We start from the raw sequence: 26,306 nt of genomic DNA, 5'->3' as shown, positions 1-26,306 counted from the left end.
AGAGTCAATGATGCTGCTTCACTGATCTCCAGGGAAAACAGGTTGATAACAGGTTATAAACATGGGAATGTTTTGGAAAAAGCGTCGTCCACTTGTCAGCTCCATCTCTCCTGCCCGGAAGATGTAGGGGAAACCTGCCTTCAGCCCACCCTCATCCCATAACAGGACAGAGGACAAAGGGGCAGAGACCCAGGTCCTGTCAGTGCCCTCAGGAAACCCCCCATTTCCTCCTCATGGTGGACGTGGAAACCATCCCACTGGACTAGATTTTCCCGGGAAGCCCCTTCACCCCGACAGCAAGGAATCTGGTTTGAGCACACACCATTCTCGGTGCCATGACTTTCTGCTGCTGAACCCTGCATACGTGGCCCATTGATCTTGCTAGTCCAGTGTTACTGGGTCCTGGGAGTTTCTGTGGGCTGATGGCAGGTGTTTACCATTGTGTTCAGAGGGGAGGACAGAACTTTATTTGTCGAAATCAGATGATAACCATTGCCATGTGATTCCTTGGGTTGGTTTGGGTGGGGGGTGCTCAATGCTTTTCCTGAGGGCTACGTTCTAGTTTGAGACCGTCTCTCTTTGTCGCCCAAGCTGGAGTGCAGTGGTGCGATCTTGGCTCACTGCAACCTCCGCCTCCTGGCTTCAAGCAGTTCTCCCTGCCTCAGCCTCCCAAGTAGCTGGGATTATAGGTGTGTGCCACCACGCTTGGCTAATTACAAAAATATTTAATATAGGCTGGGTTTTGCCATATTGGTCAGGCTGGTCTCGAACTCCTTGCCTCAAATGATCGGCCCACCTTGCCCTCCTAAAATACTGGGATTACAGGCTTGAGCCACTGTGCCCGGCCTGATCCTGACATCTTTTAAAGCTGCCTTCATGTACCAAAAGCCAGTCTATGTTTGAAAATCAGTCTTGAAGAGCCTAGGAGGAGAGGGGATAAGCTTCAACTAGGTGAATAACTATGCATATGTTAAAAATATGGGCCAAAATCTACCCCAAATGTTAACTCTTCTGCTTTGCGTATTATATCCATTTATAGTTATTTCAGCACTAAGATTTTTAAAGACTCTTTTGATAATTATGGAGAAATTACTATTAAAACTCAGCTGCATTTGTAACACTTCAAAGAACTAATTGGATGACATCATTTTTCCCAGAGGCATTTTGGATTGTTACATAATTAATGTTTATCTCTTTGCCAGAAATCTTTTTTTTTTCTTTTCCAGAACAGATACCTGAAAAGAAAATTTCCTTTGCATTAAGTGTTATTTCACTGTGTGACAATCAATTTTTGAACGTGAGAACAAGATCATCATGTATTTTTGGGATACTTCTTGCTTAATAGTGATAATGCTAAGTGTTAAAATTATGCAACAATTTGTTTCTTTGAAAATTACTATTTGCCTGCTCACCAGGTGGGAGCTGATGAGAACGTGGATGTAAAAATTAAATTGTATTTAGCTTGTATAAAAGAAGTTTAAAAAAAAAAAGCTTTTTTTTTTTGTTTGTTTGTTTTGTGCTACTACTGAAGTTGCTTCGTTGTGGAAATGAGGTTATTGCAGGCACCTAGAATTTTATCTCCTTCACTTGTACAATGGGAAGAAATTCTCCAACAAGCACAGAAATCTGACTTTCTGATATTGAGACTCCTAGGCATCAAGCCCCGTGGAAAGGTTGGTGATTACGTGAGCGTTGGCGTTGATGTGGGTACCCTCCAAGCCGGACGCAGGGAGCAGGGAAGGGCAGAACAGGCCCCTCAGGAGCCATGAGAAAATCAAGTGTTGGCAGCAGTGGTGAGGGTTGATGTCAGGGGCCAGGAGGAGGTGGTGAAGGGAGCATGTGCCTCAAGGCAGCCCTGGAACCCGTGGCCCCTGCAGTGAGGTCTGATCTGCAGGGGACGTGGACGGCCACGTGGCAAGGTCCACGGACAGCCTGGACTTGGCTGCCTCAGAACTCTGGTGGACGTTGCAAACGGCCCCACAGGGTTGCAGTGCACATTCCTCGGACAGAGAGAAGACGCATGTAACTGTTCTCGGCACGAAGCCAGCGCCCTGTGAACAGTGGCCACTGCTGTTGTGACTGAGTGCCGTCCAACTGGAGGCATTTGCCCTGGTCAGTTCACTTAATTGGGCCAGGAATGGGGTTGCCCTGCCTTCAACAAGCTTGACGCATTGAACGAGGACTCAGTAAAGTACTCTGTAAATATGCTCTCCTGGCTAGAGTGAGCAAAGCCCAGGGAGAGAGTGGTTCCTCAGTATTAGACAGGTGTTTGGCGGGGCCAGCTGTGTGGCTGCCAGAGCGAATGTGACCAGGAAGCCTCTGTCCCCCCGGAGGTGGCCAGCGTAACTGTTACACGTGCCGTAGGTAGAAAGTGGGCACTGCTGGGAAACTTGCTCATGTTGCTGTTTCCTGATTGGAAATTCAAGGTTTCTGAGCATCCTACATCGAATTTGTACATTGCTGAGACTGTACACCTTTCAACACTTGTTTTTTTCCTGCTTTTCGGATCTATACAACCTGATATTTGGCCGTGGCTTCCAGAACAGGCTGGATGCAGAGTGAAGTCCTCTCCTCACTGTCAATCTTTGCAGATGTCTTTCTTGAGAGTCTCAATTAGGTTTTTACTTAACTAGACTTTTTAAATTGCCATGCACATAACTCTACCAGTTACAATCGTGAGCTAACATGGGATTTTGGTTTTACTTGGATGAATGTTTAACATTTGCATGCTGGATGTAGGGGTGGAGGTCATTTATCTGCTTTTCATTTCCTTCTTGGTTATACTTAGTGACTTTCAGGTACGGTGTGGAAAGCCTGGTACAGGGTGAATTGCAGGCTGCAGTGTGGCGCGGTGGACGAGAGGCGTGGGCTGCAGTGTGCACAGTGGATGAGAGTGAAGCTATTTCCATCCTAGAGGGAAACACACAGGAAACAATTTAAAAAACTGATCATCTAGCTTGAATGAGGCCCAACAAATTCAGTTTGCAAAGTTTAACTTCCAAGTTAACTTAGTAACTTTTCCCCTAAGTCATTAAATTAGTAGCTTATGTTTATTGCCTAAAGCATAATAGTCATAAATTCTAAAATGAATGACTAAACATGTAATAATTTAGGCATACAGCACCTGAAGGGAAAACTGCCAGTATGCTAAAATATTGGATACAGATGCTCAAAAAATATAATGTAGCATTCTTACAATGCATGTGCTTTTAGCATGTAACTTGGTGAGTAGTTTTGAGCTATATTTGTAGGAATGTGTATCTTGAATACTTTAGGACACCACTGGAGATGTGTGCTTGAGAGGTATAAATACTGAATGTTCTTCTCCCTTCCCTTAAATAAAAAACATAAGCTCCCTTCATTTTTATTTTTATTTTTTGAAGTGGACTCTCGCTCTTGTTGCCCAGGCTGGAGTGCAGTGACGCAATCTCGGCCCACTGCAACTTCCGCCTCCGGGGTTGAAGTGATTCTCCTGCCTCAGCCTCCCCAGTAGTTGGGATTACAGGTACCCACCACCATGCCCCGCTAATTTTTGTATTTTTATTAGAGATGGGGTTTTGCCATAGTGTCCAGGCTGGTCTCAAACTCCTGACCTCAGGTGATCTGCCCACCTCGACCTCCCAAATTGCTGGGATTACAGGCGTGAGCCACTGCGCCTGGCCAGCTCCCTTCTATAATGATTTATACAGTTGTTTTTGCTTTTTGTTTTTTCGAGACGGTGTCTCACTCTGTCGCCCAAGCTGGAGTGCAGTGATGCAAATCTGGGCTGACTGCAGCCTTCACCTCCTGGGCTCAGGTGATCTTCCCACCTCAGCTTCCTGAGTTGCTGTGACTAGACACACGTCACCATGCCCAGCTTTATTATTATTATTATTGGTATTTTTAGTAGAGACAGGGTTTTGCCATGTTTTCCAGGCTGGTCTCGAGCTCCTGGGCTCAAGCAATCTCCTGGCCTCAACCTCCGAAACTGCTGGGATTACAGGCGTGAGCACCACATTTGGCCCATTTTTTTTTTTCTTCCAGGATTAGGAGTCGACTTTCAGAAAATCCTTCAACCTTGCAAGCTTAATTTTCCATAAAAGTATTCCTCTAGGATAAAAACAAGACACAAAGAAGTACGTGTGGACTGCAGTTAAAAATTTTCAAGAAAACTTAGCTTAGGAAAGTTGACATTTACAAAGAGCAGGAGGCCCGTTCAGTGCCTTCTAGGCACTGGGAATGGCGGTCTGTGGGCGACCCTAACATGTGCGGCGTCCTGAGACGTGATCGTGGTGTTCACGCTTTTACCGAGGGCTTCCCGGGAGTACCAGAGGCTGTTCTTCTGCAGTCGGCCAGCCAGGCAGCAGCTGCTGGAGAAGGAACAAATAGCAAAAGACAGATGTACACGGTGTTATTGTGGCAGAGAGGTTAAAACCAGGGTCACTTTGTTCTTACAGTTTTAAAAAACTAATAATGAAGTCCTTAAATATGTTTAGGATTTCAAAGTAGTTGTGGGTGTGTCTGTGTCTCTAGCTCCCGTTCGGGTGCTTCCTGCGAAGAGAGCTCAGAGACGCCACCTTTCCTTGATGAGGTGACAGGGCCTGGAGAGGTGTGAACCCCGTGGTGGGGGGATGACTGACCTGGGGTGAGTCTGGGTCAGTGTGGGGATCCAACCCCACTCCACATTCCTGTAGGGAATCCACAGTTCTAAGTCTTTATGATAGGGGTAAAATGAACCTGGAAGAGGTGTTATTTTTTAAGAAGTAAGTGCCATGCTCTTTTTTCCTCATACTTTTCCGTGTTTAGGCAGCATTGAAGGATAAGGCACTAGTAGCATGTTGTTTTGGAAACAATGTTGTTGGTTATTTTACGTTGAATATGGTACTAAGGTTGCCTGGTAACAGAAGTTTTCCTTAAACAACATAGAACTCTGTTGAATCTGTTGCCCCATTGGCTGAGCCGTCTGAAATCAGTGCAGTAGCAGCTGAAGAGGCCTCTTCCCCTTGGAGGAAGCCGCTGGATTGGCAGGAGGCACCGCTCTTGATTTGAGGGAGTGAGGCGCCTTTGCAGGGACCCCACGTGGCCCCTGCAGCTCTCTCCTGCCCCCTGCTGGTTGGCCAAGCAGCCTTGCGACAGTGTGCTCAGTGTGAATGTTCACTGGGGCAGGCCGAGGCTTTTGTTCCAGAAACACTGACTTCAGAAACGGCCGGCTGTGTGTGTTGAGCATGGCAAGAAAGACTTACGTGTGTCTTAAACCTCTTGAACAAAGCAAGTTGATGTTTCAAATGCATCTCAAAGGCTAATGACTTTGCTATGGTCAATATTCAGGAGAAAAGAGGGTTTGATGAAACAGAAAGACAGGAGCGGCAAGTGACGTGCTTGTGCCCCGTATGACTAAGCGATGTCCTGGCCGTTCCACACCACGGCCTCTGAGCAGCCAGCCTGCAGATACTGGGTCAATTTAGATATCCCTGATCTCTGCAGAGGTTTGATCAGGTAGCCCAAGAGCAGATAAACACAAACGCTGACTGGAAACCCTGGCACACGGAGACACTGGAAACAGCAAGCTGCTATTAACATCATAGTAAGAGACAGTCGCCTGCTCTCAGGGGTGTCAGTTTCTTTTGCTTCTAGACGTTCATCTGCGTTACAATACAGTTTTGCTCAGTTTATCCCCATTACTCCACTGTCTTCGCTGTTAAAGACTCAGCCAGCACTTAGCTCTGACACTGCAGGAGTTTCACTGTGCGGCTGACCAGGCCTACCTGGCTTGGCTGTAAAGCAGGTGAGATTTTCCGGAAGGCAGTGACGAGAACCCGAGGCAGGAAAGAGCATTGCTGGTCTACATACGGCAGTGCACCTGCAGCAGAGCATGTACGTGCACGTTCAGGCTAAACAGGTGTAGGAGAGAAGAAAACCACCTACAATTAGTCACTTAAAATGCCACACATCCAACCCTTGAGACCCTAGCACATAGAGTAGTAGTGGTCTTGGAGATGGCAGGTGTGCTGAAGTCTGATTTTCTCACTTAGCTTTTCCAGCAGCGTTTTCCTCATCTCTAAGCTGGGCCTAACAACTGCCACGCGTAGATTTGTGCATGGAACCGTGCGTGTAAAGTGGGGTAGCCCCCAGGACCTAGGAAGGACTCGTGGTCAGTGTCGGTGGTCATGCGTGCTGCACGGGTCCCCCAGGAAGATGATTGCTACAGATAACTCCCTCCGTTCAATGTCACTGAATGTAAAAGGTGGGACATTGGCTTCTGATGTGTCTGGTTTGCTGCAGGCCACGCTGCACCCCGTGGTTCCTGAGCCCTGAGCTGAAGTACATCCTGCTGCATCGCCTGTGTCGCTTTTGCTGTGTCACTTAGAGCTCCTGCCCTGGGAAACTTCCTCGCGCCTGACGAGCACCACAGTTTGCAGCAAGACCTGTCCAAAGCGTGGACTGCGAGAGCCCCGCTGTGGTCCTGTCCTCTCCATGTTGGGAGCGACTTTGTGGGGTTTGTCGGCCCTTCTCTCAGGTGTCCTGTGTCTCATGGATCAGCCGACGAGCCCCGTCTGGAGGAGCACTCTGCAAAACGCTGCCGGCCACCCAGATCTCCTAGCGCAGAGTGAGGCCACATCTGCAGACTTTACCGCACAGAGTCCCGAGGCATTCGGCAAGAAGGGGAGTGGGATGTGTGTGAGATCCCACTGCGGAAGCCGGCTCTGCTCCGTACTCTGCGTGCGGGGTGCCTGATGTTCAGACCTGCTGTGTCTATCGGGGGCCATGGCGGGGTGGTGGGAGTGGGGGCAGGGAGCAGCGCGGATGGATCCAGGAAAGGACTTAGTTGAATCCCAGCTGCCCACATACCTGTTGCTGGTCTTGGACAAGGTCCCTAGTTTCTCTGGGCTTTCGGTTTGATTGTAAGACTAGGACGCCGCCCCAGTCTGAAGATGTCGGTGTGTGCGGGAATGCCTGGCGCAGTCACCATGGGTTTTCCTTCAGCCTCCTCCGTGCCCCTCCCTGGGTCAATCAGTATCCATGCGTGCCACAAGTAAATTACAGTCCTTCCGAAAAACCAGTTGACCCGAGTTTTATGGTCGAGCATGGTGAGTGTCCTTGCCAGGAAATGCCACTAGATGTCTTGGGCCTGCTCCTCTACCTCCACAGCAATCCCCGGAACAGGCTGGTTCAGTACGTGGGAGGTGGGAGTCGGTGTTGTACCTAGGACAGGCTGAAGTCAAAGGCTCATTTGCTCTGTGAGGGGTGATCAGGATGACACATCAAGTGGAGCCCCATGGCTGACCCTGGAGGTGGACGGTCGGGTCGGATTGGCCGCCCTCCAGCACGTGTTTCGAGTGATGCCTTCCCTGGGTTACGCAGCCCTGATCTGTAGCGCACAACTTCCCAGCTCCAGCCAATCTGGACTTGCCGTCTCCTTCCAAGAAGGTAGGTGCGGCGCAGTTGCCTTTAAGCGGCTCCTTCTGGACACCGCAGGGCGGCAGCAAGCAAGTATGGGCGACTTTTTTCTTACGTTGACCAAAATACGCAGGGCCAGCTTTGCACGATCCCATTCAGCATCACACGTGTGCATCGGCCACTCACCTGTCCATCTGCCACAGACAGGCTTGGACAGGACCATTGAGTGGCCTTTACGGCAAAGAGCCTAAAGGGCTCACAGGAAACCTGGACCCAGCGCAATGGTAACAGCGCAGCAATATCTGTCATTGATCAAGGGGTATTCTGGGCCCGACATGGTGTTAAGTGATCCAGTTCGGTTAGCACTCTTAGAATTAACCCCCTTTTGCCTATCAGGAAATCGAAGACGGAGGACATTAACGCCAGGGAGCAGGGAGTAAGGGGACACACAGAGGGCCTGAGGGGCTGGGCACTCTGAGCCCACCGATCTGCCCACAGGCCCCGGCTGCACGGGCACCACAGCTGCTGCTCTGGAGGGGATGAGGAGCTCTGGGGAAAAAATGGAGCCTGACGTGGGTAAGATTTGGATATTTTCAGAAGAGATTTTCAGCCTGGAATGAGGGTGTAAGTGACTGAATTGGAGTGATGAGCCAGATAGCCCGGCTGCGGGAGCTCCCCTGTGGGATGAGGGAGGAAGGCCTTGGGGGCGCGTGGCTGAGCAGAGGCGCTGGGTTGCCAGGAGCCGCCGCGGGTTTGGAAAGGGGGAGAAACGCAGCGCCCTGCACTGCAAGGGCACCGAGACGTGGTTGTGGTTCTTCCTGACCATGACAGGCACAAATGGTGCTGATGGTGGAATGCACGGAGTCTGCCTTCAGAGAACTCCTGCTGTCTTTTAAAACCTGGGCCTCTTATTTAAACTTGGTGGCCTCAAGTGAATGGTCAGAAACAGTTTCTGATGAGGTTGCAGAGATTGTGCATGGCCTCTGATTGTGCACAGCCTGTGATTGTGTATAGTCTCTGATTGTGGCCTCTGATTGTGTGGGTCTCTGTGTGTGGTCTCTGATTGTGTGTGGTCTCTGTGCAGCCTCTGATTGTGTGTGGTCTCAGATTGTGCGCGGTCTCTGATTGTGTGCGGCCTCTGATTGTGGGTTGTGTGAGTTTCCCGGGAGTAAGTAGATGAGCCTCGTGCTGGGGCAGGTGTGCCTTGTGTTGGGCATGTGGATAAAGAAGTTTAATCCATCCCCTCTTTGAGAATGGCAGGGCAGTAACAAAGGCGGTTGATTTATACATGGCCATCCTCGTGAGGTGAGGACCTGAAAGGTTTACTGCTTTCCCGGAAAGCTGCTCTGGGCGTCACCATCACTGATCATGGACAGCAGCTCAGAAGCCCCCTGAAGGTGCATAGAGGGACCGGCGCTGGTCCTGTCTGTGCCCAGGCTGCTGGTCACCCTGATGGCCAGGTGATGGCTGCCTGTGCACGAAACTGGGGTCAGAGTGAATTTGGGCATGTCGGCTTTGATTTAGGTCAAGACTGATCAGTCTTCCTAAAATACTAGCCATGAAAGCTTTCATAGATTGTAGTTCTTTGGGAGATTTATATGTGGTTTTTAAAGCACAGGGCCCATGGCCAGTGTTGAATTACATTTTGTTCAGTATAACTGACAGGACACTGGACCTGAGTCTCAGGCCTGCCACAGGGTTCAGGGAGCTTCAGAGAGGGAGTTTTCGCAGATGGGATGGGACAAGGGCATGGGGCTGGAATGCTCTAACCTTCAATCTTCAGTCATCAGTATCACCTGTGCACACGCATATCGTTTTCAAAGATGGACGAGCTTTTGGGAAATATCTGAAGACTTTTCCAGTTTTGAAAGAAGCCAGGATGACACTGGAAATGTCAGGTGTCTTGGCTGCTGATCAGGTCCATCACCACGCACATGGTCCCTAACCTGTCCCACCTCTGATCATGCACAGCGGGTGACGAGGTCCATAACCTCACACTTCTGTGCACAGCAGGTGACCAGGTCCCTAACCTCAAAAGCTTCTGATTGGGTGCAGCTGGTGACCAGGTCTGTAACTTCGCATGGCTCTGATTGTGCAGAGCTGGTGACCAGGTCACTAACCACCCACACCTCTATTCATACCCAGCGAGTGACCGGGTCCATCACCTCACACCTCTGATTGTGCATAGTGGGTGACCAGGTCTGGAACCTTGCACACCTCTGATCGTGCACAACGGGCGACTAGGTCCATGACCTCACGCCTCTCTGCACAGTTGGTGACCAGGTCCGTAACCTCACACCTCTGATCGTGCACAGCTGGTGGGCACAGGACCCACTTCAGTGAGGGGCTGACTTCCCAGGTGTGAAGGGGGAATGCTGTGTGGCTCGCTAAGCCCCTCCATGCTTTGGGGGCTCCAGGCTGTGGGCAGCAAGTAGGAGGTTGTCCCAGGAGGATGCTGTGTGTTGGGGATGGGAGGCAGCTGCAGGGTGGAAGTAGGATGATGATGTAGGGGGCCACTGTGGGGGGGGTGGGATGGGAGGCAACTGCAAGTTGGAAGTAGGATGTTGTCCCAGGAGGCTGCTGTGTGTGGGGGAGGGAGGAGGCAACTGCAGGGTGGTGTGGTGGTCCCCGTGCCACTGATTTCAGGTTAAAATAGAATGTGGACCTCTTTTTACCATAGTTTTTAATTACTCCGCTAGTTTGTGTTGCTGTCTCTTGCTATGAAGTCCACAGTCTGATGTCTCTGTGGTCCCCATGTTTCCCTTCTGCTTGTGTTACCCGATCCTGTGGGTCAGCTGTGAGGAAACCACTCTCCACTCCTCATCTGGAGTGGCCTCAAGCTGGGTGTGCTGGTCTCCTTGTGGGCTAAACTGTTCTTCTGTTACTGTTTTCTCTGTTTTTTGACCAAATTTAGCAGACTTGTGTATGATGCAAACACTTTAAAAAATGTCTTTTGCCTTTATAAAGAAAACACCTGCATTGCTTTAAAATGAACCTTTCCTGTGTCTCCATCCTTCCTCACAGATTGCTCTGTGTTAGAAACTCGGTGGTGTGTGTGCTTCATGGCCTCATTCCATCAAGCACTGTAACCTCTGATTGCAAAAGTGACTACACTCAAGGCAAAAAACTTTGCAAATGTTGAATATAATGAACAAAAACAATATATTGTTCTCTTGTCACCCTGAAATGGCTACTCTTAATATTTTGATGTAGTTCTTTCAATTCTGTTTAAGTAAAGTTGCTTCTAACACAAGCACTTTGATTATATTCATCAAATTATATTCAGGAAATAAGGAGAAAGTAAAAAGAATATCCAGTTTGGGGCAAAAAGGAAGACGACATAGAAAGAGGCTGTAAAACTCCCTGCAACTTGAAAAGCTGGGTTGTGGTGGCTGTGGTTTTGTTTTTACTGTGAGAGACCACAGGATTCTTCTTGGCACTGAAGGGCAATAAGATAATACCCTGTGTGTGTGCTGGTGGCTGTATAAACCGAGCCGCATGTCCTCTTTCGAAGCAGAGAAAGCATGAGGTTTGAGGTAGTGGTTTGGTAACTTTTGGAAAGTCTGTTTGTAGGACTGCACTGCAGAGATTAGGTCAGTCTGAATTAGATTCGAATGATCTGTTCAGGCCTTGGGAGCTTTCTACACCGGGTGTATGCCTGTTCTGGATGTGGTGTAGAAGGAACAGGATTGGGAGGGTTTCTTGCTTCCCAGTCATAGAAATGCCTGCAATTATCACTGTTTGTTGTCTCTCGGGAAGCTATTTCAGGAAGGAAGTGTACGTTCCAAGGCTGCTGGTTGGCCTGTCGTCACCCTGGGGGTCTTGGTGTGGGTCACGGGAGCTGTGACTGCTCACGCATGGAGCTCTGTCTGTCTCGCTGCCGTGCCGGTAGACAGCTGGTCACCAACAAAGTGTGTGTCCCAGTGGCCTTTGAGAAGAATTCTCTGCATCATTTTTATACAAGGTCCTTTTTCCTTTCAATGTCAACCTCGTGTCTTCTAGCCAAGCGATATGTTCTTGCAGAAACAGGAAGTGTGGCCCAAGTGAGAAATGAGGGAATTGATCTATAACTGCTATCAGTTTTTATACAGTTGAGCCATTGTAATTTATACATAAACATGTTAAATCTATGGAAGTGAGTCATGGTGCCAGACCCTCACAAATGCCGAATGTCCACGTGGGACCTCTCTTCTGTCGTGTCCACATCACAAGAAGAAAAGTCGCTCAAATGCAGCACGGAGTGGACGTGAATCTCCGAAAACTCCATGAATCAGAGCGACTGCTTTCCCAATTGCCAGTCTCCCCATTTGAGGTTGTGAGATTCCCGTTCTGAAGCTCCTTCAATTTCCCAGCACCCATTTCACTCCTTCGTGGAGATAACAGACTCACACTGTTACCTTGTTCTCAGATTTTCTAATTAGAAAAAGCACATATTTCACAAGAATTGTCCGGCTAACTCACTCCTTAGCCTGGGTAACCCACATACCACTTTTCTCTTTAAAATACTCGCCTTTCAGAACTCTTGGTAAATTATTTAAGAATAGGAAGGTACCATGACTTTGGCCACAAGCAGTATTATGTATAATGTGCAAGTGAGTGCCTTGAGAGCCATGGTTGCTGAAGACAAATTTTCTCAGAAGAGAAAAATGTAAGCGGTTCTTTACATGATCATTAATTTTGTTTTGCCTAAATAACATCTTGTCTTTGTACAGGGATACAGGACGTTGCTGAGTATTGACGGGGGCGAGTGGGTCCCGCTGCCCCACAGTGTGATCCTGAATATCGACAGGGGTGAGTGGGTCCTGCTGCCCCACTGTGTGTGACAAGCCCTTTGTTTCTGGCCCGGAAATGTCCCGGCTCCGTCAGTGCATTGGGCTGGTGCTGGCTCCCTTTGTAAGTTTGCATGCGAGGCAAAATCTCACGTCTTTCACTCTTGTTGACATACAGATGCCAAAGCTTTGAACAAATTCTTACTAAATAAAACCCAGAAATATGTAAAAGGGATATAAGAATACCATGAACACTTAGAGTTTGTTCTCATGATCTGTAGTTTTGCATTGTACATTTTGGCTTATCATTCAAAAATCAATGTAATTCACCACATTAACAAAAAATAAAGCAGAAAACCCATTTATTTTATCCTCTCGGTAGACACTGAAAAACATCTGTTGAAATTTAATAGTCCTTATACGAATTTCCTACCACATCAGGAACAGAAGGGAACTTTCTCCATTTGATAAAGGCCACTCCTGAAAAACCAGAGCTGACCCCCCTCCTCGGTGGTGGCAGCCGGGGGAGCTCTGCCCATAGTCAGGGGTGTCGGGAGCATGGCCATTCTCAGTGGTTCAGGTTCGCATGGTGCGCACTGGGGCCCTCGTCCGTGAAGTGAGTCAGGAGAACTAAAAGGCATAAAGACTTGGAAGCAGGGAGATGCTTGATGTACAGAAGACATAGGGCCTTATTTAGAATATTTTAGGAAATGTACAAACAACCAGAAATGGTGTGAATTTTGCAAGCATGCAAGATGGACACTTCGCAACAGATGTATACAGATGCCCAGTGGCCCGTGAAAGGTGCTCACCAGGGAGTCATTGGGTAAGTACAACTTAAACCCACAAGGTTCCCCTTCACAAGACTGGAGAAGGGAGGACAGTAGCAGGTGCTGGTGAAGATAAGACAGACTGGATCTCAGACTGATGGAGACTTAAAATGGCACAGCCACTTCAGCAAACTGTGGCAGTTTCTTTAAAACATGTACACTTACCATATGGCCCAGCAGGTACGCTGTAGACGTTCACCAAGGAGAGCTGAAAATGTGTGTCCTTGTAAAAGAATGCACATTATCTCCAGAGTAAATTGTCAGAGCCAAGAACTGGAAACAACATAAATCTCTCTCATCTGGAGAAACATGAGCAAATTCTGATATATTCATACATTGTCCTAGTTCCCATCAGGAAAAACGTACAAAATACTGAAACCAAAACAGACAACGGGGATGAGTTCCAGGAGCCTTGAATTGAGCAGAGAGTGAACACCACGCCGTGGAGTCCATGTGACGATGGAGAATCTATGCGAGTCTCGGGCGACGGAAGAGCACCAAGAACACTCCTCGAGAATGAACAGTGGCTGTCTCTTGAGGGCTGGGAGGGGACTTGTGGGAACTTTGACGCAAAAGATTTGATTCGGGTAATAAATTTCCATTTATCGTAATGCGCCAAGTGTACTCAAGATCTGAACATTTCACTGTGTATACTTTGTACTCTCTCCCTTCCAAAAAAACAATGAAAAAATAATTACAAATGAGCACTGAACTCGATAGATTTTTCACAGTGGTATTAGATAGCAATTCTGAAAGCATTTCTGTATCTCCAGGCTTAAGCAAATAAGTTTAATAAATCAGTGAATATATTGAGTGTTACAGGACCCAGGTTTCTTTCTTGGTAAGAGGTAGAAATAAGAAAAGGCCAAAGCCTGGAATGGATCACGTGGGATTCGGTTGCAGCAGGAGGTACCAGTATAAGCTGGTGGCTCCCGACAGATGTAGACAGGGATAGAAGTGCCTGTGGATGGGTGTGGGTGCATATGCGTGTACATGCGTGTTGTGTGTTCTACTTGCTGGCAATGCCCAGCAGCACCCGGTGCCCACTCTTAGCTTCCAAACACGGTTCTTCACTAGAAGGAGCCCTGGTCTAAGGGCTGGGGAATCCGGTGTCAAATCTGGGACCAGTTGAGCAACAGAACAAACCATTGTAACTATGAATCATCACCCACCAAGCCAGACTCCATGAGTACATATGGACATAGGTAAATGAATGCTGAAAGATAGAATAATTATTTTTCAGTGAATATGGAAGATCTAATGATTTAGAAGGAATGACAGGAAATCAGTGGATGCTAAAACTAGTAGTGAAGAATTGATGGAAAACAGAATATGCACATAGTGTCAGGGTGTCTCCTCCCAAATCTTAATTTCAACGCGAGAAGTAGCATCTTTGCTTTGGAGGCACGTAAGCACCACCTTCACTGAGTTGCCGATGTTAACATTGCCACACAGGACAGACGTCTGCGGTGTCCCTGCTAAAATGCATACTCTTGAGTCTAGTCCGGAAGTTACCAAAATAAAGGACAAGCTGTAAAATAACTGACCTGTATCCTTTAACATTTCCAATTTCAAGAAACACAAAAGCTGAGAAACTTGGATTCTGGACGGGTAAAAATCACATGACAAATCAATTCATGATCCTGGATTGGATCTTCAAATAGGAGGACAAAGTAAAAAAATTATGGAGACAGTTGACACCATTTGAAAGTGAACTTTGTATATGACAGTTAAATTTCCCGATCTTGAGGAAAATGAATGTGAGAGCATATCCTTGTGTTGAGGAAATACGTTGAAACATTTAGGTATGGAAGGACATAGTATCTGAAATTTATTTTCATTTGACTTAGAAAATTCATGGGGGAGGGGGGAAAGCAGTGATGTAAGATAGGAGCATTTGGGCCTAAGTTGAGCCTGGTAAGTTATGTGGGAATTCGCTACGCTGGTCTTGCAGATTTTCTGTGTGTTTGAAATTACATCCAAAAAGTTTAAAAGGGAGAATATGCAAAACAAAAAGCGATTTGTGGAAGTGAGTGGACTGTCACTTCACTGATCCCTTCAGTTTTTGGCCATGAGCCAAGTCAGTCACATAGTGGTTTTTGACCTGGGAATTAGAAATAGTGGCCAGATGACCAGGCTCTTTAGTTAGGGAGAGAAGTGTGCACAAAGGCTGACCAAGACCAAGCAGTGTGATGAGCTGCTTGTGGGCGTGATGCTGAGGGTCTGGGTCCTGTCTCAGGTGGCAGCTTGGGGGGTTTAAGCCAGAAAGCCACGTCCGATTCCCTTTCATGGGATTATTCTCGCAGCTTCAGAGAAAACTGCCCCAAGCCGTCTTCACTCACGCTGGCCATTTTTGGTGGTGTTTTTATTCTGCTAACACCGTTCTCACTGACAATTTAGGGCCTTTGAGCGGGTTTTTGCCTGTGTCTCAAAGATTCTCATTTTGACAGCCGGTATGTTTCATTCCCGTTGTTCTGATTCTGTGTTAAGAGGGTTCTTCCCTGGCTTCACAGTTTGGAGTTGCCGCTGCATCTGTCTCTGCTTTAATTCTCTAGCCCATGTATCACTTGTCTCGTCCCTTAAGAAGTGGCCTGCGTGAGATGCCATGAGACTGTCTGCCTTATCACCACTGCGTCCCCAGCCCGTAGGGACTTACAGAGAAGGCATTCAGTGAATGTGTGGAATTAATGTAATGGGTTAATAGCCACAAAATGTGTTAATGGTTGTTTTAGTCTCTTTTCACGCTGCTGATAAAGACATGCCCGGGACTGGGAAGAAAAAGATTTAGTTGGCCTTGCAGTTCCGCATAGTGGGGAGGCCTCAGAATCATGGTGGGAAGCGAAAGGCACTTCTTACATGTCAGCAGCAAGAGAAAACGAGGTAGAAGCAAAAGCGGAAACCCCTGATAAACCATGAGATCTCATGAGACTTATTCACTATCACAAGAATAGCACAGGAAAGATGGGCCCCAGTGATTCAATTACCTCTCCCTAGGTCGCTCCCACAACACATGGGAATTCTGGGAGGTACAATTCAAGTTGAAATTTGGGTGGGGACACAGCCATACCTTATCCATAGCCAACACAGTCCTGGCCCATGGCTGGTATTGAGCTGAGCTGCGACTGTGGCTGTGTGAGTTGGGGTGCGAGGCGTGTGCACGCCTCTCAGTGGTACAGTGAAAGGATTTGGAGGCTCAAACGTGTGACCTACAAAGAATCTCCAAAGATCAAGGTCCATTCACCCTAAAAAGAAAAATCTCAGCGCAGTTTACAGCCAGTGTTTGCTTGTGGACATGGATTCTGCAGTAATAAAATGAATAATTAAAAGTCTGTGAATAAATTTTAATGTCTTTACTGGAATTGTAAACACTGATTTTCTTTCCTCACCTACCCATCTGTTGGTGAGTTTGAGAAGGTGGATGAACCGTGCTGCGGGGACAGAGAGGAGGGTACAGCTTGGCCACTGGGACCTCAGCTGAGCCCTGAGTGATTGAGCTCTCTCCGTTTCAGACGTCCACACGGAAGCTGTCCAGGCAGCTCTGGCCAAACACAAAGAGTGGAAGATGGCGGTGCCTATGCCTTCCAAACGCAGGTCCCTGGTCGTGCAGACCTCCATGGATGCCTACACCCCTCCAGGTAAGGGACACGCTCCTTGACACTGCCTCCTGAACATGCTGGGCCCCTCAGAATTGACCACTGGCTCAGCATTCGGGTTTTTGCCTTCAAAATCATGGTGCAGAAATGCAGATTTTGTGAACCAGAATTCCAAAAACAGTGTATGAGTTAAACGTGGAAGGAAAAGTAACATTATGTATCTGTATAAATACACGTTTTTAACTTTTCATCAAGACTCGTGCATATGATACATACCAGTAAAATCTCACACAGTTTTATTCATTTAATTCCTTGTATGGAAAAGGGAAGAGTTTGTTGTAGCCCTCTGGGTGGAATTGGACTTTTCTTCTGATTAGGCTGGTGCATGCGTGTTCTCAAATCTTCAGATAAGTGTGCTGTATTGTTGGATTGTTTTAGAACAAGCGAATTGGACAGTTTAAGCAGCTACCCGAATCAGGTCATAAACTTTGCCTGCAAGGTGCCAGCTGGTATTTTAGTTCCTGCAGGCCATAAGGTCTCTTACAACCACTTAACTCTGTCCTCAGCCATGGGTGATAGCAAGTGCCTATGGCTGAGTACCAATAAAACTATATTTACAAGCACAGTGAACCAGATTTGATGCACAGACCTGCCAACCCCTGATCTAAATTACTAAAGGTAATAGCCAATTTATATTTCTGCTATATAATACTGCTTTTCTTTAATCTTGAATTTTACATAACTACCCAAATTCTCTATTTTCTCTACCCAAATAATTATAAACTACATTTCATGATCTTCACACCCAAGGAAAGCAGAAAGTCTAGTTATCCGGATACTTGTTAAGGACACAGATTGAACCTACGTTATTTGATGTTTAGTTTCTGTGATTTTTATTCCAACATTATTCATGTCATTGTTACAAGCTTGTCTTCTCAAAGGACTTGAATCACCTTACATCCCACTTTGAAGCTACATATCACTTTAAATGACACCGTGTTTTTCCTCCAATACAAGAGAAACTTAAGGTACAATATGAATAGTTGAAAATGTACAACATTTTGGGGAGTATTTTTACTTTTGAAGTTTAGCTTAGACTTGGGAAGCAGTGAGACAGAAGGATGTGCTTCAGATCAGAGCTGAGATCAAGCATATGTCCACATTACAGCAAGCAGCTCCTGAGTTTCACCTTTATGTACCTTTACAAATGAAGGTAGTGGAATTTATAGGACAGAACTTACAGTACATCATTTTGGGTTTTCGTTGCTTTTTGTTTTGAGACAATGTCTTGCTCTCTCACCAAGGTTGGAATTCAGCATCATGATGGCAGCTCTTGGCTCAATGCAGCTGTGACCACCTGGGCTCAAGCGGTCCTCCCACTTCAGCCTCAAGCAGCTGGGACCACAGGTGCTCACCACCACACCCAGCTAAGTTTTAAGTTTTTGTAGAGACAGGGTGTTCCTGTGTTGTTCTTGTTTTTCATTTACACATAAAGTGTTCTTCATCTAAAGAGCGCAATGCCAGCAGGCAAGGGAGTGAATGCCGTGCTAGCAAGGTTGTTGGCAAAGGAGCCCTTTCTGCCTACGTGCTCCCTTGGACTCCTCCCTTTCTTTATTTTAATATTAAGTCACAGCACATGATTAAGGGCTGGGCACAGTAGCTCATGCCTATAACTCCAGCACTTTGGGAGTCCAGTGCAGGTGTGTGGCTTGAGCCCAAGGGTTCAAGGCCAGCCTGGAAAACATGGCAAAATGTACAGAAACGCCTTTTGTACATCTTGTCTGCACCAAAAGTACAAAAAATTAGCTGAGCCTGGTGGTGTACACCTGTAGTCCCAGCTACTTGGGAGGCTGAGGTGGGAGAATCACTTGAGCCCGGGAGGCAGAGGTTGCTGTCAGCTGAGGTGCCACCACTGCACTCCAGCCGGGGCAACAGAGCAAGACTCCCATCTCAATTAGAAAAATGTAACAATAAGGCCGGGCGCGGTGGCTCAAGCCTGTAATCCTAGCACTTTGGGAGGCCGAGACGGGTGGATCACGAGGTCAGGAGATCGAGACCATCCTGGCTAACACGGTAAAACCCCGTCTCTACTAAAAAATACAAAAAACTAGCTGGACAAGGTGGCGGGCGCCTGTAGTTTTAGCTACACAGGAGGCTGAGGCAGGAGAATGGCGTAAACCCGGGAGGCGGAGCTTGCAGTGAGCTGAGATCCGGCCACTGCACTCCAACCCGAGCAACAGAGAGAGACTCCGTCTCAAAAAAAGAAAAGAAAAGAAAAATAAATAGAGACTCTTTAGAAAGGATTAGGCCAGGCGTGGTGGCTCATGCCTGTAACCTCAGCACTTTGGGAAGCCAAGGCAGGCAGATTGCTTGAGTCCTGGCGTTTGAGACTAGCCTGGGCAACATTCCAAAGCTTATCCCTACAAAAAATACAGAAATCAGCCGGGCATGGTGGTATGTGCCTGTGGTCCCAGCTGCTCAGGAGGCTGGGGTGGGAGAATCACCTGGGCCGGGGGAGGTTGAGGCTGCGGTGAGCCATGATCATGCCACTGCACTCCAGCCTGGGCAACAGAGCTAGACCCTATCTCAAAAAATAATATGCTTAATCCTGTTTCTTTAGTTTATGGTTATAATTTGCAAAAACTTATGGTAAAAAAATTGCATTTGTGTGTGTTCTTTGTGTAACTAACAACATGGACGTAAAAGGATAACCCACTTGAAATATTTTAAACCAAATTTTTGGCACTAACCAGTATGTAAGGCAACGGGCATTTTTCTTCACCACTTTTTATAAGAGAAATGACTTTGAAATGGAAGAAGCAGTGCGGTTATTTGCTTATTTCTCGTATTGAATCCAACCGCTAAGAAATGTTACTGGGTCATGCGTGATGAATAACCTCACTGTACAGATGTCTACAAAATATAAAAGAATATTATTTGAAATGTTATTTTTGTGAAATATTTGGATTTGACTAACATTTTTATATAAACCATAAAGCATCCTTTGTAAATTTCCATCAGGAGTCCTCTTGATATCACATGGGGCAGTTTTGTAAAATCATAAATGTCAATATCATAAAAATTTTTTACTCCCTCCCTATTTTGTGCTTAGCGATAGTTTGCATGTTTATTACCGTACTTACTCGATCAAAATCTTAGCTGCATTTCCTACCTACTTTTCTTAGTTGTTGGTAACAGTGGTAAGATCTTACTGAGTTTCATTGCCCTTCAGAGAATGTTCTTGAAGTTTATCTTCTATGAAATGACGGACTGCTGACCTGGATTATAGTTTCTGGAGAAACACTCATTAGGATTGTTGCAACACTAATATTCTTTGGGTGAAACTTGCCTTTAGTTTTCAAATGTAAAGATATAAGAATCATTTGCCAAAATTTCTAGTCATGATCAGAGAACAGGGACCCAAATCACACATCTGCCGTAAACAACTGTAAAACTGCACAAACCGAATGAGGTGGCTGTTTTTAGTCTGTGACAAGAGCTGTGCCAGCCAGAACCTGAGGGCGAGGGCAGGAGAATGAATGAGACGCACCCACAGTACACTTGCCCTCTGGAGAACACCTGCAGACTGTGGCGCCGAGAGCTCAGGTGTGGGTGGAGCAGGGCCATCCTATCAAGTCCAGAATGCAGAGCTCGGAAGGAGCTCAGGTGTGAGCGGAGCATGGCCACCCTACCACATCCAGGAGGGGGAGATCGGAGTGGGTGCAGGATTGGAGCTCTCCACAGATCCACACCAGCAGCGAATCAATCCAAGCCTGTCCACGTCACAATGACCCAGCAGTGCCTGTGCTACCTACTAAAACAAGAGCTGGAAAGCTTCAGAGGAAGGTTAGGGATCCTGAGTGTGCTCAACATGTTACCTACAATGTGTAATACTCAGCAAATAATCACTGCATACACAGAGAAACAGGAGGTAGAATCGTGGTCAAGAAAAAGGCAGTAAAAAGTGCACACACAGGCAGGATGGTCTCTGTCACTCACCACATGCGGCGGCTGAGCACATGAAGTGCGCCCGGTCTGAAGTGGATTTGCTGCGTGAAAGACATGCCAGTTAATATAAAAAATAGAAAATATTGTATTTTTTTTTTTTTTTTTTTGAGATGGAGTCTCACTCTGTTGCCCAGGCTAGAGTGCAGTGGCGCGATCTCGGCTCACTGCAATCTCTGCCTCCCGGGTTCATGCCATTCTCCTGCCTCAGCCTCCCAAGTAGCTGCCCGCTGCCACGTCTGGCTAATTTTTTGTATTTTTAGTAGAGACGGGGTTTCACCGTGTTAGCCAGGATGGTCTCGATCTCCTGATCTCGTGATCCACCCGCCTCAGCCTTCCAAAGTGCTGGGATTACAGATGTGAGCCATCTCACCCGGCCTATTTGTATTTCTTATTGAAAGTATAGTATGAGCATTTTGAGTTAAAAATATACTAGTAAAATTAATTGTACCTGTTTATATATTTATATGAGGCTACAAGGAAGGTTTCAAGTTCTATAACAGGACTCTCATAATTCTGTTGGAAAGTGCCTGTCTAGATGTCTGATCCAGCAGAAGACCGAGTTTTTAAATCTACAATTATAAATATTTAGGGAATCAAATTACAATGTGTCAAAGAACGAAAATATTTTAATTCTTGGGCCAGAGGAAGGGAAGACACTTTTTACTATAATGGAGTTGGGGAATTTCAGGTTCCGTACACGATAATCTTGAGAATTGTCACTCCCTCCTCACAGGTAAAAAGCTGAGCAAACTGAAAAATCAGCTGCTCTTCTTAAACCTGCAAGAGACGTGAGGTCACAGGCAAGCCACTGTCCCCAGATTGGCTGGACAGGTAAAGCGGAGAATTACCATACACTGGAGCACAATGCTCCAAGGAACCCACGCTGGGATTGGAAAACCTGAACTGGAATTGACAAATTGCTGCAGTGAGGTGTGGCCACATCTGAGAGTTAAAACCTCCGGGAGGCCTGTGCATATGGGTCTCATGCTTTTGTGAGTTGTATCATCAGAAACTCAACCAGGTTCTTGAAGTAAACATCAGAGAAAAATCCCCTCATACTTACTACAGGGGAAAGAGAATAGGAATCATTTTTCAATATGTAGGTGCACTCTTCACTAGGTCTACCTTCCAGAGAAGCTTGTTAACTAGAGACTAACCAGGTGGGATTTTATCAGAGCCTTCTGACCTGGTGGAAAGGGAAATACCCAACTCCAACCTCCAGAACTGAAAAGCAAAAAAGAACAGAGTATCCAAGCACTATGGGACTTCCACAGAGGCATAAAATATGCATAACGGTAATACAAGGGGGAAGAAAGAGGAACAGAAGAACTATTTGTAACAGTAATAGCTGAATTTCCTCAGATTAATGCCAGACACACCAAACCATAGATCCAGGAAGCTCAAGAAACACGAAGAAGGATAAATGTAAAAACGACGACGACAAAAACAAAACAAAAATAAACTCTACTTGGGCATAAAATATTCAAACTATGGTGAATCAAAGATTAAAAAGCAAACCGGAGTAATCTCCTTCCCTATGGAAGATCAAAGATAAGAATTATATTCAACTTCCCCTCAAACACCATGAAAGCAAGAAGTGGAGTGAAGTATTTAAACTATTGAGAGGAAAAAAATTCCATTAACCTAGAAGTCTATACTCTGTGAAATTATCTTTCAAAAGTGAAGAAAAAGTAAAGACCTTCTCCGACAAAAATTGCAAAATTTGTTGCCAGTAGACCTGCCTTGCAAAAAATGGTCAAAGTTCTTTAGAGAAAATAGTAGAGGTCAGTAACTCAGCTGTACACAAAGAAAGGAAGGGCACAGTCTGTTTACAGGGCTCACACCTGTCATCCTAACACTCTGGGAGGCAAAGATGGGAGTACAGCTGGAGGCCGCTTAGTTGAGACCAGCCTGGGCAACGTAGTGAGACTCTGTCTCATTAAAAAAAAGCCAAACGTGGTGGCCAACACCTATAGTGCCAGCTACTTTGAGAGGCTGAGATGGGTCACTTCTTGAGCCCAGGATCCCGTTCAAGGCTGTGGTGAGCTATAATGATGCTGCTCCACTCCAGCCTGGGCTACAGAGAAAGACCTTGTCTGTTTAAAAAAATAAATAGAAAAACAAAAAGCATTAAAGAAGAAATAGTGAAGGTAGAAGAAAATCTTTCATTTTTCTTAATAGATCTAACATAACAGTTCATTCATAATAGTGACAGTAAATATGTCATATACACACACTTAAATATAAGTGAAATGAATGAGAGCAGTGATACCCAAGGGATGGGACAGAGCAATTAGGAATTAGGATTATTTTGTTATTATAGTGTGCTTGCATTATCAAGAAACCAGTGTAGTGTCGTTTGAAAGTGGACTTGGGTTACTTGTAAATTTATATTGCAAATTCCAAGGCAGCCACTTTAAAAAAAAAAGGAAAAAAAAAAAAAAAGAACTGATATGCTAAGAAAGGAAAGAAAATAAATCATAGAAAATGCTCAATTAAGACCACAAGGAAAAAAAAAGAGTGAAACACAAAAACAAAGAACAAGGGCAACAAATAGAAAATAGTAACAAATATGGTAGATGTTAATTCAACTGTATATCATTACTTTCAATGTCAGTCCAAATGTACCGAACTATATATTGTCTATAAGAAATCCACTTTAGATATAAAGACCTACATATAGATCAAGAGTAAAGGGATGGAAAAAGATATAAATGTTAACACTAATTTTTTGGTGTGCAATGGCCTGATCTCATCTCACTGCAACCTCTGCCTCCCAGGTTCAAGTGATTCTCCCTCAGCCTCCCGAGTAGCTGGGATTACAGGCATTTGTCGTCATGCCCGGGTAATTTTTTTTTTTTTTCTATTTTTGTACAGATGGGATTTCCCCATGTTGGCCAGGCTGGTCTTGAACTCCTGACCTCAGGTGATCATCCCGCCTTGGCCTCCTAAAGTGCTGGGATTACAGGCATGAGCCACCGTACCCCGCCAACACTCATTTTGAAAAATGGAAGTGGTGATATTAATTTCAGACAGAGTTGGCTTTACATCAAGGAAAGTTACCAGAGATGATTATTACGCAATAAAGGGGTCAATTCTCCAAGAAGATGTAACAATCCTGAAATGTATTTTTGCTAACAAAGCATCAGAATGCCAAAGCAAAAACCGATACACTTCAAGGAGAAGTAATTAACCCACTAGTATAGTTGGAGAGGTTAACACCCCTTTATCAGAAATGGACCAATTCAGTAGCCAGAAAATCAGGACAAAATTGAAATCGGCATCCTCAGTCAACTGTATATAACTGACGTTTATAGACTATTTCCTCCAACAACAACAGAATACAGAACATTCACCAAGACATACCATGTTGTGGTCCATAAAACACACCTTAACAAATTTAAAAGAATAGGAATCAAACAAGTGTGTTCTCAACCACAGTAAAGTAGAAATCAATAATAGATGACTGGAAAATATATTAGGATATTAAACAATACACTTATACATACTATATTGTTCAAGGAAGAAATCTGAAGATTTCTTCGAATTTTTGAAGTAAATGAAAATGAAAACTTGTTAAAATTTGTGAGCTGCAATGACAGTAATGTTTATAGGGAAATGTATAGATTTAAATGCATACGTTAAAAAAAACAAGATCTAAAATCAGCTTCCACCTTCGAAAACGAGAAAAACATCATCAAATTAAATTCTAAGCAGGAGACAAATAATGAAAGAGCAGAAATCAATACATTGAAAACAGAATATCAGTAGAGAAAAATCAATGAAACCAAAAGCTGGTTCTTTGAGAGAAATTTGTAAGCCTCTAACAAGAAAAAGAAATACAGCAGATAAATTACCAATATCAGAAATGAAATAAGGAACATAACTACAGATCCCATGGACATTAAAAGGACAATAAATATTATGAACAACTCTATGGCCACAAATTTGATAACGTGGATGAAATGAACCAATTTCTTTAAAGACAGAATCTGCCAAAATTTGAACAAGAAGAAACGATCTGTATGGACCTGTATCTGTTAAATTGAATCAGTGGTTAATAACCTTTCAAAACAGGAAGTGCCAGGCCCAGGTGGGTTCACTGGTGAATTCTACCAAACATCTAAGAAGAAATTATACCAATTATCTACAATCTCTTTCAGAACATAGAGGCTGAGGAATACTTCTTAACTCATTCTATAGAGCCAGCATCATTTTAATACCAAATACCATTTTAATAACAAAATATTACAAGAAAACTACAGAACATCTCTCATGAACATAGATGCAGTAATCTTCAATAAAATATAAGCAAATTAAATCTAACAAAAATTGTGCACTAAAACCACATGGAATTTCACATATCCAAAGCTGGTTTAACATTGAAAAGCCAATTAACGTAATTCATCACATTAATGGGTCAAAGACTAACAGATGCCTCATCTAAGAAGATATAGAGATGGCAAATCGATGTATGAAATCATGCTTCACTTCATGTGTCATAGAGAAATGCAGATGAAAGCAACAGTAAGATATCACTACACCAGAATCCAGAACACTATCAACACCAAAGCCTGTGAAGATGTGGAGCAGTGGGAATTCTCTCTCATTCATTGCGGGTCTTAATGCAAAATAGAACAGCCTTTAGGAAGACAGATTGGTGGTTTCTTACAAAACTAAATATACTCTTACCATATGATAAAGCAATTACACTCCTTGGCATTTGCTCAAAGGAGTTGAAAACTTATGTCTACACAAAAAGCCTGCAAGTAGATATTTAGAACAGCCTTATTCATAGTTGTCAAAACTTGGAAGCAACCAAAATGCCCCTCAGTAGGTGAATGTATAAGTGAGCTGTGGTACATCCAGACAATGGGATATTATATGAGGCTGAAAATGAATGAGCTATCCATAAAAAGACACGGAGGAAACTTAAAGGGCATATTGCTAAGTGAAAGAAGCAATCTGAAAAGGTTGTTGTATGATTCCAGCTTTACAACATCCTATAAAAGGCAAGACTATGGAGACTGTAAAGAAGATCAGTGGTTGCCAGGGGCCGGGGCGAGGCAGGGATGAATAGGCAGAGCAGGAGAATTTTTAGTATCATGTGATCTCTGTATGATACTGTAATGGTGGATACATGTTATACATTTGTCCAGACCCATATATTGTACAACACCAAGAATGAACCCTGATGTGAATGATGGAGTTGGAGTGGTAATGATGTTTTGCTGTAGAAGTATCAGTTGTGACAAATGTACCAGTCTGGTAGGCAATATCGATGACAGGAGATGCTGTGCATATATAGGGTATACATGAGACATCACTATAAAGCTGGAAAATATGACACTGAGATGAAATTGCGCTGATAGGCTTAACAGGTTGGAGAAGGAAGATGAAGTCTGTGGGCTCGAAGGCAGATGAAAAGGAATTAACCAAAGTGAAGCCCAGAGAAACAAAATGAAAGAAAAGCCAACAGAACCTCAAGATCCTGTGATATGTCAATATACTTGTAATACAAGAAGGAAAAGAGAGAGAAGAGCAGGGACCTTTGAAAAAAGGAGTCAGAGTTTTCTCAGATTGATGTCCAACACCTGTGTCCGGCCCCGAGAAGTTCAGTGAATTCCAAGCAGAACAAGTATGACAAGAATCACATCCAAGTTCATGATAGCCAAAGTACTGAAATCCCAAGATTAAGAGGAGATCCTGAAAGGACTCAGAAGAAAAAG

General features: G+C 45.1%; 1 protein-coding gene and 1 long non-coding RNA gene across 10 annotated transcripts in view; one reads left to right on the top strand and one right to left on the bottom strand.

Moving 5' to 3' along the window:
- LOC144330659 (disco-interacting protein 2 homolog B-like) overlaps positions 1 to 26,306 on the top strand; it is a 174,431-nt gene that overhangs the window by 123,350 nt on the left and 24,775 nt on the right. For 4 of the 9 annotated variants that reach the window (XR_013396994.1, XR_013396996.1, XR_013396993.1 and 1 more), the window contains exon 4: positions 16,486 to 16,611. Coding sequence is in view for 5 of the 9 variants with exons in the window: in XM_077942900.1 (XP_077799026.1) it covers positions 16,486 to 16,611 (126 nt within the window). In the remaining 4 variants the exon portion in view is untranslated. Of the gene's footprint in view, positions 1 to 12,089; positions 12,169 to 16,485; positions 16,612 to 21,310; positions 23,056 to 26,306 lie in introns of those variants that run through there. The other 5 variants (XM_077942898.1, XM_077942897.1, XM_077942899.1 and 2 more) reach the window with 3 other exon arrangements.
- On the bottom strand, positions 1,493 to 5,876 carry LOC144330661 (uncharacterized). The gene is made up of 3 exons (XR_013397003.1): positions 5,745 to 5,876; positions 4,178 to 4,349; positions 1,493 to 2,910 (listed from the first exon to the last, which is right to left on the bottom strand). It is a non-coding gene; the product is annotated as an uncharacterized LOC144330661 (long non-coding RNA).

The sequence above is a fragment of the Macaca mulatta genome, chromosome 8 (genome assembly GCF_049350105.2).
Source record: "Macaca mulatta isolate MMU2019108-1 chromosome 8, T2T-MMU8v2.0, whole genome shotgun sequence".
In the NCBI taxonomy this organism is placed as follows: domain Eukaryota; kingdom Metazoa; phylum Chordata; class Mammalia; order Primates; family Cercopithecidae; genus Macaca; species Macaca mulatta.
This window is presented reverse-complemented; position numbering and strand designations above follow the sequence as displayed.